Raw genomic sequence first — 16,864 nt, forward strand, 5'->3', positions numbered from 1 at the left:
TGGCATTTAGGATCCTGGAGTTTGTGGGTATCTCATTATGTCCAAGTATTCAGCTTATGCTCACTTATATAGAGATGCTACTGGATAGTACAGCCTATTTATTACAAGACTTGGTCTCTGGAAAATGAAGTCTTGAAGGAATTAATAAAGGTTAGGAGATTGAGAAATAGATCTGAATGTTCTTGATGCAATACTAATTCTGGTCACTAATTTTATAAGAATGTGTGATCAAACTAAGGTAAAATAATGATAGGCTGGAGTAGCCATCAATTTGTTCATATTGGAACACGATGCCTCTGAATAGCTGGGGTTGATGTCCTGGCAAAATTTAGAGACCTATTCAGTGGGTCCCTATTACCTACAGGGAAAACACACAGGTAGGTAGTTTCCTTTTTTCCTGTGTGAAAAGCCTCTGGCTTCCTTCTACTGCAGTGTTTCTCAACCTTTTTGAATCCACGTCTCCCTTTCAATTAACATAAAAATCTCATGCCCTCCCAATATTATTTAAAATGTGAAAATTTATTAATTATCATTATGGGGACTAAAAGCAAATCAACACAACTGTTATTAATGTAAGTATTGGGCTTGCTTGTTTGCAATAATATTTTCTGTGTTGGGTGTTGTGGAAGATAAGGCACAACATAGGTCACTTTCAATGTTGAGTCTTGTTTTTATAGCCACAAGTGCAGAAAACCAGCTTCACAAATGTGAAGCTGGTTTTCTGCACTTGTATGTCGATGAAAATGGGATAAGGACATGCAAAGCCTGTTTACACTTGTTTTGGAGTAATTAGGGAGATATTTTACCCAAAAATTATTTTTCATCACATTACCTTTGGCAACTGAATCAAACTTGAGTTCCAAAAATTCCTCCTAGATATCTTCTGGCAAAGATTGAACATCACTGAGAAAAGGATTCCTCACAAGTTTCCAAATAGAATATTCAGTCATGACATCAAGAAAATATCATCTGAATTCATTCTGAAGACAAATTATTAAGTGGGATTTTATTTTCTTGGAAATTATTTCAACTTGTCTTGGAGAGATCCATCAAGTTGAGAAAATGAAGCAACGTTTTTAGCAAAAACATACTGAATCCATAATTCAGATTTGGCTATAAATGCCTGCAATTCAGATAGGTCAGAAAGCTTCAAATAAGTTAAAATCAGCTGAAAGCTTTCATTTTTGAAGGCTTTAAGAAATTGGTATATGCTTTGAAATTCGAAACTAAGGTTTTGAATTTCAAGGCCTTTCTCAGCTCATAAACCTGACCAAGTATTCCCTTCGATAACCAAAAAACCTCAGTATAGAACAGAAGAGCTTTATGCTCAGCATTTGAATGAATTGATTTGATTTTAATCTTCATAAAGCAAAGAAAATAATCTTGAGTTTAATGGCCTGTTTTTCACATAATTCAGTACCTTAATGCACAGGTTGAGATCTTCACATATTGCTAGGAACAGTTTTAGAATCTAATGCTTGATGGCAAATTACACCGTCCCGAAAACTGACAGTTTTTCCCTTTAATTTTTTACAAAAACTCCGATTACGAGCCTAGTATTGCTGGTGCACCATCAGTATACACTCCAATCAGTTTGTCCCAATTCATGTTATTCATTTTGGAGAATTTTGAAATAGCTTAAAAAAGATATCATCAGCTTTAGTAGTGGTTTCCAAGGTGCAGGAAAACAAAATTTCTTCTTCCACAGTATTGTGAGCTACAATCACGGATAAACAGGTAACCCTCGTATAACACGGTAGTTAGGTTCCCATAAAATGTTGCGTTGTGCGAAACCATGTTATACGGGACTAAGAAAAAGTAAAAAAGGGGGGGGCTTATGTTCCAAAAGCTAACAAAAATACAGTTTCGTTAACAAAACAAACAAAAATACACCATTCTAGATTTCGTGTATCTTTTACTCTCTTTACAAAATCATTAATCTGGGTTTGTTTGCTTTTGCTTGATAAATCTTTGTGAATTTCATCATATGGAACTAAGCATTTTTGAAGCTTCCTTTTGAACTTTGGGCTCCTTCCAGTCGAAGAATCTGCATTCAAAAAATAAGATTCTAATTGCTTGGCTAACTTTATGCCTTCCATAAAGTTAGCATAAAGCTTCCTAAAATGCCTTTTAGTGTAAAATTTGGAAAATTAGAATTTTTATCTGTGCTATCATCCTCTGAATTGATTTGGTTTTGCCTCTGATGCCATTTCCACCAAATCTACTTCGCCAGCCTCTTTTATCTACCAGTAATTCTTGAACATCTTCAGTAATCATATCTTTTTTAAAATTTTTTTTAGGAGCATAGGCAACTAAGGCCAAGTTACTCTGTGTATATTGTTGATAAATTGCGTGTCCTGAGGTTGATTTTCTGTTTTGCTGGATGAAAAACCCAAGTTTCCGGCAGGAAAAACCATGCTACTTTCGCCTGACTAACTCAGCCACATTATGAAAAAGACCCATAAAAGTTCCTCCCATCATTGAAGGGATTTGAACTCGTCTTTTCCACCCGGTGTGGGGAGGAGGGCAATTCTATGCTGTGCGATTCAACTGTGCTACCCACTAGGGCTTCAGTAGTGATATATTAAAACCTTCCCCTCCTACCGATGTAGCAAGTTCTACTATCTCACCGATTCCCTTTTCTGCCGGTTTGACCATATTTCCTGAATGAACTGATTATGGCCATATATTTTTCAATACGCATTTACTGTTGACAGTTTTAGTTCTTTCAGCGATAAAGCTATGGTTCTGATACAGTTTATACTTGAGAAATCCATGCCTCCATTACTTCAATAGATTCGGAATCAATTTTTTTCCAAAATCCATTGTAACGATTTTCTAATGTAATGAGTTTTAAAGATGGATATAATGCCTTGATCTAATGACTGAATATAAGAAGTTCTATTAACCTAGTAAAACTGTGATGGTAGGAAGAAAACTTCAACGTTTGGATGGCCTCGTTATCCAATAGTAATAAACTTTGAAATCTAGATTTTTCCACAAGTTCAATAGAACAGAACGTAACACAGGGATTTTCCAACAAAATAAAATACAGGGATTTCCCAATGTCTTTTTTTGACTAGCGAGTCAACAGTGGGGATTCAAAAAGAGTGGAATTACATCCAATGTAATAGCAGGGTACACACACAAAAGCTCAAAAATACCGTTATGCAAGGATTGCTGCAATTTATCAATCGTGTTAGAGCGAAACCACATTGTGAAAAAAAGCTACTGACGCATTTTTTTTGCTACTAATAGCAAAAAAAAGGACCATGATCTTTTGCAGATGATATCCTCAGATAATTCATCTATTTGGCACATCACTGTAGATCAGACAGGAAATATTCTGTAATTATTTTCTCAATTTCCTCCCCAAGTAAAATTTTGGTAGCAGTGAGACTGTAAGGCTTTACAAGAGTTTCTCCAATAATATGTTTCTTTGCTTTGCAATTAAAAAAAGTTTTCAGAGCCTTCACAGATTCCTGAAAGTATGTTTCATTACTGTCCAATCTCATATGCTGCAGGAAATCTCACTCTGCCAGTTTTTAGCTAGATTTGGGTGATTTCGGTTCAAATGTCATTCTAGTTGAGAAAGCTGCATGGCATCATTGCTCGGTGTTTTTAGGTATCCAATGCACTAGGAATTTGTAGCCCAACTTTTGCAATACAGTAAACCCCCGCTATTCGCGGGGGTTACGTTCCTGAGAAATGCCGCGAATACCGAAAACGCGAATACTGAGTTATGGCTCCCACAGTAATAAAGGGGTTCTGTTCCAAAGTATGAAATATATAAGAAAAACTAGTATAAAATTTTGTCTATGTATGTATTATATATACCTTCATAATATGACTATGTACACAGACAGTACATAGTGAAAAATCGAAATGAAAATAAGAAACAATTTAATATTAAATGTAATATTTATTAGAAATTTCAAACCAGCGCCTTTGCTAGCTAAAAAACTTATCCCGCCAGTTCTATCAAGTTTCGGTAAAGTGTTGATAAAGGAGTTTTGCCTTTTCACGAATGATGAGTGAACTTAACGGAGTTTTATTTTGAGTTCGGTCTTCTATCCACAGATTTAAAGCTTTTTCCAATTTTTCTAATTTAACATCACGAGTTACAGAGTAAATTTTTGAAGCAATTAGTGCGTTTTCAGGGACACTTCGGCGGATTTTTTCTTCCAATTTCTTGATTGATCGTACCGTTGACTCATTGATTTTATAATGTTTTGCCACTGAGGAGACATTTTCACCATTAGAAATTTTATTCGCTAATGTCATCACCTTCTTTGATCTTTTCACATTTCCCTTGTTATTCGTAGCCATATTTTTGTACGGGTTAACACACTCGAAAAAGTCTGTTTTACACTGCAAAACGGTAGATTTATCACTTTTGTAAGCATATCAATATTAATAAATTGATAAATTTATTCAATTTATAAGCATATAAATTAAAAACAAACGACGAAACTTCCCATGGCAAGCGCATAACACATACTGAACAAGGATTAGCGAGAAACATACACGCTCGCGATTTTGTCACCCCTCTCCTCCCACCCACTGAGCGCTGTTTTGACTGGGGAAGATAATTTTAGCCACGCCCATGTTTTTTATGACGGAAAATGTTCACAGCGCTTTAAAATTCACAGTTTTTTTAGGTTTCATTTTATATTAAATCAGCGATCGTGAATACAGATACCGCGAATAGCGGGGGTTTACTGTATATGTAAAACCATACTTGATATAACTGTAACTCATATAATATTAATTTTTTGGGGTCATCAGAATGCACTAACCAGTATTCTCAGAATGTCATATTTTGTATCAGTGACACTATAGTTGCACATGTGCGGAGTAATGAGACAAGCTATTCACAGTGTACTACTGAATCACAGATGATGGCATTAAAATCGTCATTATTTTCGCAATAAGATAATCTTAAGTACAGGTAATCCCCGCTTAATGCTGATAATTCGTTCTGGAAAAACAGAGCGCTAAATGAATCCACACTAAGCAAGCTCCGCATTCCCATAAGGTAACATATGTATTTGTAAGTTGCAGTCGGTGCCATAGGATATTTCCTAATCAATAATAAATGGTATGAAAAGATGCACAAATGTCGGTCAAAATATTCTGCATTACATATGTATGTAATTATGTGGTAACTACTTACGTATCAAAATTAAACTTAAAATTCCAATTAAAATCATGAATTTAATTGATTTAATTTAATTGATAATTTTAATCATGAAAAATGTGTCGATTTTGGGTTGAACTTTGGTCCTATTCCAAATAAACTAAAAGGGGTATTAATTTTAAATCCCCCACAGCATTACCACCCAACAATAAAGCCAACCGATCCTTCCCCGCTTTGAAACCTAGCATGTTTTTTTTTTCTTTCAACATGAAACTTCTTTTAGGCATTTGTTTCCACAAAAGTTGTGCTTCATCTATGTTAAAAGCTTATTGAGAAGTATAACACATAATACCCCTCTTCAATAATTTTAACAAGTTCTTTTTTGAAAGTTTTGGCTCCTTCATCTGCACTTGCAGCTTCTCCCTGGATTTTAAATCTATTCAACCAGCCCTTACCAGTTTTAAATGGTTCCACATTTTTTTTTTTTTTTAGGTGAGTTTTCTTCAGATCATCATATTGGCTAATCTCTCTCTCTCCCTCTTTTATAATATTTAACTTAACTGAATTCTGCATTGGATATTATCTTCAATAAAATTAGTTAAAAGTTTTTCCATTTCAATCCTAATAGTCGGCCTAGTCCTAGTTGCTTGCAGTGGAACAGCTATCTTTCCTGCTGCTAAAATTAATTCTTTATTTTTTTATAATTGTTCTTACAGTTAAACTTGCAAGTCCTAAATTATGGCACACATCCACTTGTCGTTGACCGGAATTGATTCGCTTCAAAACGTCTAATTTAATTTTCAAATCTTTGAAATTCTAATGATAATCTTTGTACTGCACCCAGATGTTGCTTTTTCATTCTTATCAGCCATTATTAACTCTTTGAAAATGTAACTGCGTTGGTTGCCTTAATTATGATACAATGTTCAAGTCAACTGTCCGTTACGCACGATGTCTAATACTGTACTGAGTGATGACCAGAATTCGGATAAATGCATATAATGAAAATATTACAAGCAATATACTTGATCATTTTTTAAAATGTTGATCTCGGAACTATGTAACAAGTCACTGTACTGCAATTAATTTCAGCATGCGAGAAAATTTCACTGAGCATGGGAAACATTTTACTGCGGTTTTGGTATTCATTTTCAAGCTATCGACTCCATCAAATGAAACAATTTCATTAAATATGCCAAAGATGCAATCTGTAAAAGAGCGTTATAGTGATCTGTGACAGTGTTATAATCAGGGCCTGCTGTACATATTTCTGTGGATTTGCAATTAAAAAAAAATATATATACAGGGTCATCGAAAAAGGTGTCCGTGATTTCCCCTTTAATTATTTTCCAAAACATTCGATCGATTGCTGTGATCATAGCAGCAAACCGTGTGGTAATTCACTAAGTTTTATTTGACACCTCAACAATGACCTTGGCTGCACCATGAGTGTGCACAGAATGATTCCTATGTGCACTGCCTCAGTCAGTGTCAGTAAGATGACCACCAAGAAGTCCTGACCTGACACCATTAGACTTTTTCTTGTGGGGTTTAAGGAACATTGTCTATGCAGAAAAGATTCACAATTGCACCATTTAAGAGAGAGGATCACAGCTGCAATAGCAACCGTTACGCCGGAAATGATTGAGTGCACACAGAAGAAGATTGACTACCACTTGGATGTTTGCTGAGCAACGAACGGTGCTCATATCGAAACATACTAAGGTATGAAGTAAAACTTGAAATATTCCTGTAGAAATTAACAAATAAATCAATTGATTAATTGATGTAAGTATTTGCATTGTTATTTTATCATGAAATCACAGACACCTGATGGTAATTAAATCAAAGTTTTAATTACCATCAGGGGTAAAGGAAAGGGTTTTTGCATCCATAAGGGTGAGTACAGTGGTCTCCGACAGTTCATAAATTCTGTACAGTGGGATCAACTGACAATGTTACCAACAGTAAACTCTAAGTGGGAAGCATTCAAGGAATTAATCGTGGATGCTACTAAACGTTTCATACCTATTAGGAAATATTGTTCAAGGTTTATGCCAAAATGGTTATCTAATGAACTAATGAGACTCGTACAGAGAAGAAAAATGCATGGGATGCATATAAATTATCAAGCAACTCAGAAGCCTATGGCAGATATAAGCTAGTCTGTAATCAGGTCACAAAAGAGGTTAGGCAGGCGAAGGCAGATTACGAGAAATCCTTGGCAAAAGATGCTAAGAAAAACAGCAAGGATTTCTTTTCTTATATAAACTCTAAAAGGAAGGGGATGAATCTGATTGGCCCACTTGACATCAATGGTTCGACTATTGATGATCCTGCTCAGATAGCAAACAAACTGAATGAGTATTTTGCATTGACATTCACACATGAGGAATTATTAAGGTTTGAAAATGGCAGAAGCACCTGGGGTGGATGCGATCGATCCAGTTATATTAAAGGAGACGGCAAAGCAATTAAGCAAACCCTTGGCCATAATTATGAGAGCATCACTGGACTCAGGGGAGGTTCCCACGGACTGGAGATGTGCAAATGTATCCCCAATTCACAAAGGGGGATCGAAGGGCGACACGAGTAATTACAGACCAGTTAGTTTAACTTCTGTTCCGGGTAAAATAATGGAGTCACTGGTTAAAGATGCATTGCAGGATCATCTAGACAAGACTGCAGCAATAATTCAGACACAGCATGGGTTTGTTAAGGAAAGTCTTGTCTGACAAATTTGACAGGATATTATGATGTGGTTACAAAGGAACTGGATGCAAAAAATAATTTTGATATCATATATTTGGATTTCAGGAAAGCTTGTGACACTATTGCGCATGGAAGACTATTGTACAAATTGGAGCAGAATGGTATTAAGGGTAAGTTGCTACAATGGATAAAAGGATGGTTAAGTGGGAGAAGACAGGGGGGTAATCAATGGGTGCTGCTCTTCGTGGACTAATGTTATTAGTGGAGTCCCACAGGGTTCAGTGTTGGGTCCACTGTTGTTTTGTATATATTTATCAATGATATTGATGAAGGTATATCAGGATTAATGTCAAAGTTTGCAGATGATACAAAGGTTGGCAGGGTGGTTAATGACAGTAATGGCAGCGTGCTACTGCAACAGGATCTAGATAATTTGGGCAGATGGGCTAAGAAGTGGCAACTGAAGTTTAACCTTGACAAATGCAAAGTACTGCATATATGGGTAGAAGTAACCCCAGAGAAATGTACCAACTGTGTGGTACTACACTTAAGGTGGTAGAAAATGAAAAAGACCTGGGAGTAATTGTGCAGTCAGATATGAAGTTTTCTGAGCAATGCAGACAGGCTTCCAGGGCAGGTCATGGGGTTTTGTCAATGATATATAGGAATTTTGCTAGCAGGGAGAAGGAGGTGATTGTCCCTCTGTATAAGGCAATGGTCAGGCCACACCTTGAGTACTGTGTACAGGTCTGGAGGCCTCATTTTAGGAAGGATGTAGATTTACTTGAGTGTGTACAGAGAAGGGCAACAAGATTGGTGAGGGGAATGAGTTTGGGTTTGGGTTTTGGTTTTATTGGCGCATTAGCTACTAAGGCTATAATGCGCCAAGACCACAGGGGAATGAAGGGATCCTCTTACCAAGAGAGGCTTAAGTTCTGCAAATTGCAGTGGCTGGAAACTAGGCACCTGCGCGGTGATCTGATTGAGGTGTATAAGGCCTTGAATGGGTTGAGCACACTGAATTCTGATGGAATCCTTCCACTTGTTCAGATTATGAACCTAAGGGATCATAAATTCAAATTAAGAAAGGACAGATGTAGAATAGATGTACGGAAATTTGCCTTTAGCCAGCGGGTGGTTAATTGCTGGAATAAACTTCCCTCTGCCGTTGTGGAAGTTGATAGGTTGAATAAATTTAAGGAGGAACTGGACAGGCATTTGGAGGGAATGGTGTGATTTTTTTTTTTTTTTTTTGGCTGATGATGCATAAGCAGCATAATAAAAATTAAAAATAAATTTTTTTTTATGGTATTCAATATGCTTTTTCAAAACTGCAGATGTGCCCCAGTTAAGAATCACTGTTCTACTATGGTCAGTATTAATACAAGCCAATACATTTAGGTCTGACATTTGAAGACTTTCCTCCTCTGGGCTGTAACAAATAAGAAAGGGAATCTTATAATCTCTCTTTCACAAGCATCCAAAGAAAGAATCCTTTAATTTTTTCTCCAGCCATGAGTGAAACATACTTGTAGACTCAAGAATACAAGAGATGTTTAAGTCTTTATTATAAGTCACAAAGGAGGCAAATGTGTGATCAGCACCAAAGCAATTAAGGATATAGGGCAGTGTGCTGTGCATATAACTACATGTATTCTTCAGCTCATTTGTTGGACAAAAAAAAAAAAAAAAAAAAAAAAACACACTCAGGGAGTGTTCCCCCCCCTCCCCCCAGGTAAAAAAAGAAAAATGTGCAACCCTCACATGAGATTAACCGATCCACACTGTAAAAAAAAAAACACATAAAAGTTTCTCCTCATCATCAGGATCCTCTTCTACCTAAACCTATCATGGTGGAATAGTATTCTGTCGATGATGAGAGACTGTAATTACCATGAGAGACAGCTTTGTTTGTTTGTTTGTTGTTTGGTTTTTAGGAGCATTAGCAACTAAGGCCATATTGCTCCGGGAAATGCGGTGGTCATTCCCTGACCTTTCCGCATCTTCCGTATTTGAGGGTGACGGGCTCGAACCCCAGTCTAATCAAGAAGCGTGTGCTACGCACTGCTGCTCCTTCCCACCTGGCTACGGAGGCGCCTCCATGAGAGACAGCAGTTACAACCACTGTACTACCTGTGAAGCCAAAACATATGGACTTATTATAACTCATAGCTTGCTTAAATTTCGAAATTTTCTAAAATTCTATGTTAGTGTTAGTTTATACTTTATCTATCTTGGTTGAACAGTTAGTTATTTTTACATTAAATTATTTGTTACTTTCACACAAGTTTTTTTTTAATTCACATCATAATTAATACCTCTGTGCTTAATATGCCTTTCAACATGGCAGAAGTGCATGTTGAAAGGCGTATTGGTTTATGCTTATGGTTTCCATCTATACTCATTATTTACGATTAAATTAGGACCAAACTTCTATTCTGCAAGAAGAGAAACAAAACATGAAAATGAATTTTTTTTAAAAAAATTTTAAACTAAATGAGCACGTTTCTTGAAAGACTTCATAATTTATTTTGTTCTCATTCATTTATCTGCATTTCATATGCCTAAACTAAAATGTATTTAATAATGTGCATGTGTAAAACTTATTTAACAGATTATTCAAGTTACAGAAATATCAACCATGGCACAGTGAAATGACATGAACTGATAAGTGAAATTTACAGATCTTTGGTCATGTCAATGGCAAAAGGAACTTTTAAGGGCTTTTTTAAAATGTAGCTGGGTTAGGCAGTCTCAAGTGAGCATTACTTGCTTTTTCTACCTCTCAGCACATGCCTTTAACACAAAACTTAATATTGCAAGCTCAATCTGTTAATAACAGGTAAGACTGTAAACAAATAATGCTAATTCTTTAGTGTTCAACTTTTAGTTGCAAAATTTAACCTCTGTTGATTAAGGAAACATGAAATTTTATAAATATAATTTATATAATTAAGGTTCTTAGAGATAGTTTTATATAATTTTATTATATAAATTATATAAATAACTAAATACATTTTGTTGATTTACTACTACTTATTAAAATTCTAGATTATTTACAGTTTACTATAAAGTAAGGTCATTTCTCCAATTCTTAAAAAACTGATACTGCAATGATTAGTGTTTTAAAATAACTATACTGTTTGAATAAAGAAGAAATTAAAAATGATGAAATTCACAAAATAGTAATGATGATGTTTTACAAAATAAAAGTATCATAAAAAAAAGTGCACAATCATATGTAATTACAGATAACAGACAGATTTCAGAATAATCACTGTCCAGTATTTACTGGATGTCAACAGCAACAAGCATCTTCTGTGATTTTAATCTATATATGAGAACTGTAGGTTCCCATTAAAAAAAAAATAATAATAATCACTATCATTAGTTTTACATGATTTTTCAGCTTCCAAATTTAAAATAAATGTACATTACATCAACAAAGTACAAACATATGTAAGTTATGGTAATTCATTGTTGGAGTTGTTTAATCTTCTAAAAAAACTTGGTTGAAATTTATTTTATTGTGCTTACCCATGAACCTTTGCAACAAGGAGTGAAGAGCTGGCCTAGCTCTGCCCACTGGTTCGCAGATTGGACAATCTATTCGTGTGCATAACTTTGTTTCCTGATTTGGCACTGGTTTAAAATCGGGAAACAATTTTCTCCCCTTTGCAACTGGTTTTAAACCAGGAATAGATTGGCCAGTCACTGCAAACCAGTGGGCGGAGCTAGGCCAGCTCTTCATTCCTTGTCGCAAACATCCATAGGTAAGCACCATAAAGTAAATTTCAACCAAAATATCTATTAGTTTTTATTCTGTGGATTGATGTATTGAGTAATTATTATATTCATATTATCTTTTAAAAGCATATTTATGTAGCCAACTGTTTAAACTGAAGTAATTAAAAGCACATGGCTATTGGTTTTGCTGCCACTTGACAGCATCGGCGTGATTTTTCATCCATCCAGATGGAAAACTACTTGACTTTAAGAACCAATTTTGTGTAGTTTTGGTGGGAGGGGGGGACCTCAGATTTTTCCAGTAACCTCTCTGAAAACTGACAAACTCAGCTGCAGTGAGAAGAAAACCCAAAAGAATGTCTCTCTCCTCCCAGTTAGCCAAGTCTTTGAACTTGATATGAAAGGTTAATGATGGTAAATCCATGGATGGACTATAAAATCAGTGTACTAATTAAAGTCCATCTGTACAAATACAGAAGGACTATAAAATAAAACAATCTGCTCAATAATATGAAGAATAATATTAAGAAATTATTTTCAATTTTTTAGAGGGTGGGGTGGTGATGATGGTGATTCAAAATTGCATGTAATAAATTCTACAATGGGTTCCTGACAAAAAAAGAACTTTTTAAGAACAATGTTAAAATTTCATGACACTTCCAGAATTAGAGAAATAGATACAAAAACAACATGTTACACTGAATACAGTACACAGCTTTAAAACACATTCATAACTCAAATGATGTGAATTCAGAAAATAAAATTTATAAAAAGAAAAAACATGAAATGCAATTGGTTCACAGGGTACTACAACCAGCATTTAATCTGTAACATGACAGTACAGGTTTCAGCAAAAACTTGCACATGATGAATAATCATTGCACTATCACATGCAATTATTACTTGCAATGGAAAGAAACATGAGAATCATTCACAAAGGGTATGGAAATTAGAGAAAAAAATACTAATTGGGATGCTGCCTTAATCCATCCCACCTGAAAGCTGCAGTTGAGTTAAATTATGGTAATGCAATTCGTGTTCCCATATTATTATGTGGTTTCATCTTTCCATGTAATTTCTTGATATTTAAACTGACTGAAATTATTATGGAGTATTCATATAATGAACTAACTAATGTGCTGGTATTGGGGTGAATGCATGGAAATGGTTCTTTGACTGCCACATGTTATGCACGGAAATATCCAAATATGTGTATGTGTACAATTCTTCTCAGTCACTCAGAAACTATGTGAGATTGGTAGATTGTAACACCATCATGTGGATGCGGGCACATAAACAAGCTACAGAAAATGTAATAGATGCTGTTAACCGTGAATCAAATACAAAGACAGTAGCAGCACGTTGGAACATTATATTCTTTTGTGTAGGAAACAGTATGGAAACAGAACATATTAAAATATCCAGAATTTATGCACTGATGTCTACAGACTTTCCACCATTAGAGAGTCTACTATATGTATTACAGAAGCATGCAGATGATCCTATGTTCCTTACCAAGATTCTGTAGATGAATAAAGCCTGCTTTTCAAATATGTTTCATAACATTCACAACCAATATATGTGGGTACAACTTACATAACATGCATATCAGATACTATCATCAACAGTGTTTCTCTGTCAGTTTCTAGACCAAAATAGAGGGATATGATTATTAGTCCATGTACATGTTTTGCTGGATTATCTTCATGGTAACGAGTACCTGGACTTTCTCATCCATCCTGATGTGCTTTTGGAAGTGTTACCCTCGATATGCACTGATGAATGTAGTTCAACCACTATGGTGCACCTGCACACCTGATTCTATCAGTAAGGTAAATTCCGAACAACCATTACTCTGGATGTTGGACGAGTTGCAGGTTTGATGCTCCAACAAAATGGCCTGCCTGGTCATCAGATCTGAATCCCATCAACTTTTATTTTTGGGGTCACATTAAAGGCACGGTGTACCCTGCTGAAGTAAACACTAATCAGGAACTTCGGATGATTTTCAAGAGGTTAGAAATATGCCACAAATTCTGGAGTGTGTATGAGTTTCATTTGTACAGCATGCAAATATTATGTGCTGCTGCAAATGGCACTCACAATGAACATTTACTGTGAATAAAAATTGCATTGTTACACAACAGGCAGTTTTGCACTGAGACCTGCACCTTTGTCCCAGATAAATGCAAAAGCAATACCACATAAACATAAATGAATAAGTATGCAAATGATATTTTCTGAATTTACATCAATTGTGTCATGTGTGCGTGTGTGTGTGTTATTTAAATGTAATCATGTTATTTTACATCCATTTATCTAATACACGAAGCCAAGCAATTCTGAATTAACTTGCATGTCTAATCCACAGCACAAAAACTCTCAGAAATGTTCATTTAAAGTCTAGTAATATATAAGGAATCATCTTCATTGCAACATTATCTATCATGCTAAATTTATAATGATGGAAGTTTCATGGTGCTGTATTCAGAATGTTGTTTGTTATTTGGTTTTTAGGAGCATTAGAACTAAGGCCATATTGCTCCGGGATATGCGGATTTCCGCATCCTCCGTATTTGGTGGTGACGGGCTCGAACCCTGGTCTAATCAAGAAGTGTGTGCTATGCACTGCTGCTCCTTCCCACCTGGCTACGGAGGCACCGTATTCAGAATGTAGGATGTAGAAGGGAAAAAGAAACTGTCATTAGCACCATGGCAAGTACTAACATCATTTGCGGATAGATGCATAACACAGGAGTAATACTTATCACTGCTGTATGATATTTAGAGTGGCATGAAGACCAACCATTTGGCATACTATGATGATGATGGAAAATTCTAAAAAGAAATGAAATTAGACTACATCTTCTTTCCTGGGAAGGAAAGGTTGAGGTATGAAAAATTAATGAGTAATATAAGAGCATTCCCAACAGTGAAGGTGGCAGAGTTGTGTGGTTGTTTGACAGTGATTATAAAATATATAAACAATATAAACTGATATTAATTTTGCAGTTGCACAACTTGCACTTAATAGTTTTATTACTTAATATCCTTTTGCTTCCATACCTGAATCCTTTTTTTTTCCCTTTTAATTTTTATTTTTTAAAAATAAGGTGACCAAGGCTGGTGCAATTTTTCTACACAGGTGTTGAATATCAATATTTTCACAGTTATTTTGGTTTAATATATTTGTGTAAATGAGGGTTAATCTTATTTTGGACCAATAGAAATATATGTGTCAGTGATTCAGAAATACTGAATCATTGCCACATTATATTTTGAATACTGATTCTTAAAATTGAAGAATTTTCCTCAAGATGCTTTCTGGCTCATGGTTATTTTTAAATGTTTATTGGTCTCAGCACAGTGTCCAACTAATTTTGATATAGGGGGTACAATTAGGGTACAATTTGTGAAGTATTTCATTAAAGGAAGCAAATCCTTTAGTAAAATACTCAAAAACAATATATGGAGTAAAAATGAGATATTAATCTGAAGCAGTGACAGAAAAATGTAATATAGTTACAATGCAGCATTTATGAATTTTACTGGAAGCCAGCAGTTTGTGGCTGGCACTGGATGGTACTAAGCTAGATTGGGAGGAAAACAAACTAATGTAGGGTGTTGGCAAAGAACTGTTATGCTGCTGGATAAGATACTGAGTTAGACAATATTTCAAAAGGACCTTCCTTTTTCACCAGTGGTAAGTGCTAGCATTTAGAGTCAAACAAACACATGCCAGCTGCCACTAGTGATTGTCATGGTTAACCTGATCAATTTCTGTTACTAATGGCAGTAACAGAAATTTACTGCCGTGGTTATTTTAAAGTTCATTAAATACTGCCTTGTTACTGTCCGCCACCAATACTACTGGTTAAAGTCTTCACTTGTGTAGTATTTTATGTTGGACTTCACATGCAATAATATTTACTTATTATGTCATGGTTTATTATTAGTCAGCCAGTCTCACTCGGCCAGTTTTAAAACTTTTTGTTCATTAAATAAATTGATCATTATCAATAAATTTAACATACTTTAAATAAGGGCTAAATTAATCTGTATCTGATCTAGTCTTTCTTAGAAAAAATGTTATATATCAAAATAAAATCTACACATCACAGGTGTTATCACCACCACTACTAGAAATGAGAAAATGACCTCCCAATGCCCATGAGCAAGATGCCTCTTGCTGCTTAAATTCCAGTGGTTCACTTTGAAGAAGAACTTCCCTTTTTCTTGGTTTTTGACCTTACTGGCGGTGGTGGTGGTGCTGCTGCTGCTGCTGCTACTGTTGTACCTGCTGATGAAGATGATGATGACGATGATGATGACTGAGAAGACTGAGACTGATGTTGTCGAATATGCTGTTGTAACTGTAACTGTATTTGCTGTTTCTGAAGGGCCAACTGGAGATGATGCTGTTGAGAAGTAAGCGGGACAAGAGCTGGTGTAACTACACCCGGTGAAACAGAGGGTGGTGGTGTTCCAGCTAAGAATTTATAAAGAAATGCGTAAAAGTAATTTTAATATTACATTATTAAGATGTTATAGCAAGAGGTTCAAAAAATACATTATCTATTCATTGAAAATAAAAATTTTACTAAGAACCACGAATTATCAAAGTACATAATACGATTTATAGGTTGACAGGAATTACAGTATAAATGATAAAAGTGCAATAGTTCTCAAAATAATAATAGTCAATTGATATACAGTATCTTCTGCTGCAGCAATGCTTTGTATGAAAGTATGGTTAAAATATGACATTAGCTCATAAATTCCTGGAAGTGAGTATACATTAAAGGAAATGATAGATTTTAATAGGAGATCAGACTGTAAGGATTCTTCTCATATGCAAAGGAGAAGACACTATAAGAGTCACATCAAACAAAAAACTTACTTATACAGTCAAAAATAGATGCATAAGGGTAGTAAAAAGGTAGAAAATTTAACCTGTTTAATTATTTTGCATTACTCACAAAGTTTTACCTGAACATATATATATAATAAAGAAATACAACCATCGCTACCTGGTAATTTTTTTAGTATTAGTATTGGTATACAATGCAGTGCAGCAAGTTTGTGAGGTTTGGCTAGCGTGTTATGAAGGTTATTTGTATATACAAGAAGAAAGGCACATTTCCTTTCTTTTCTGGAAAGCTAACTTCTTTACTTAGAAAAGCAGAAATTAAATAACTATGTAAATGAAGACTTTCAAATTTGCTTAGAGACTCGCTTTGTACTCGAGGCCAAAATCGTAGTAAA

At 35.2% G+C, this 16,864-nt stretch overlaps 1 protein-coding gene across 2 annotated transcripts in view; it reads right to left on the reverse strand.

Moving 5' to 3' along the window:
• Window positions 1-14,860: 14,860 nt before the first annotated feature.
• Window positions 14,861-16,864, reverse strand: part of Spt20 (transcription factor Spt20 homolog) — a 357,561-nt gene continuing 355,557 nt past the window's right edge. For both annotated transcript variants that reach the window (XM_090388213.1, XM_090388212.1), the window contains exon 24: window positions 14,861-16,088. In XM_090388213.1, coding sequence (XP_090244339.1) covers window positions 15,808-16,088 — 281 coding nt within the window. In that variant the 3' untranslated portion in view covers window positions 14,861-15,807. The remainder of the gene's footprint in view (window positions 16,089-16,864) is intronic.

Source organism: Mastigoproctus giganteus, chromosome 2 (assembly GCF_048544385.1).
Source record: "Mastigoproctus giganteus isolate SK-2022 chromosome 2, ASM4854438v1, whole genome shotgun sequence".
Lineage (NCBI taxonomy): Eukaryota > Metazoa > Arthropoda > Arachnida > Uropygi > Thelyphonidae > Mastigoproctus > Mastigoproctus giganteus.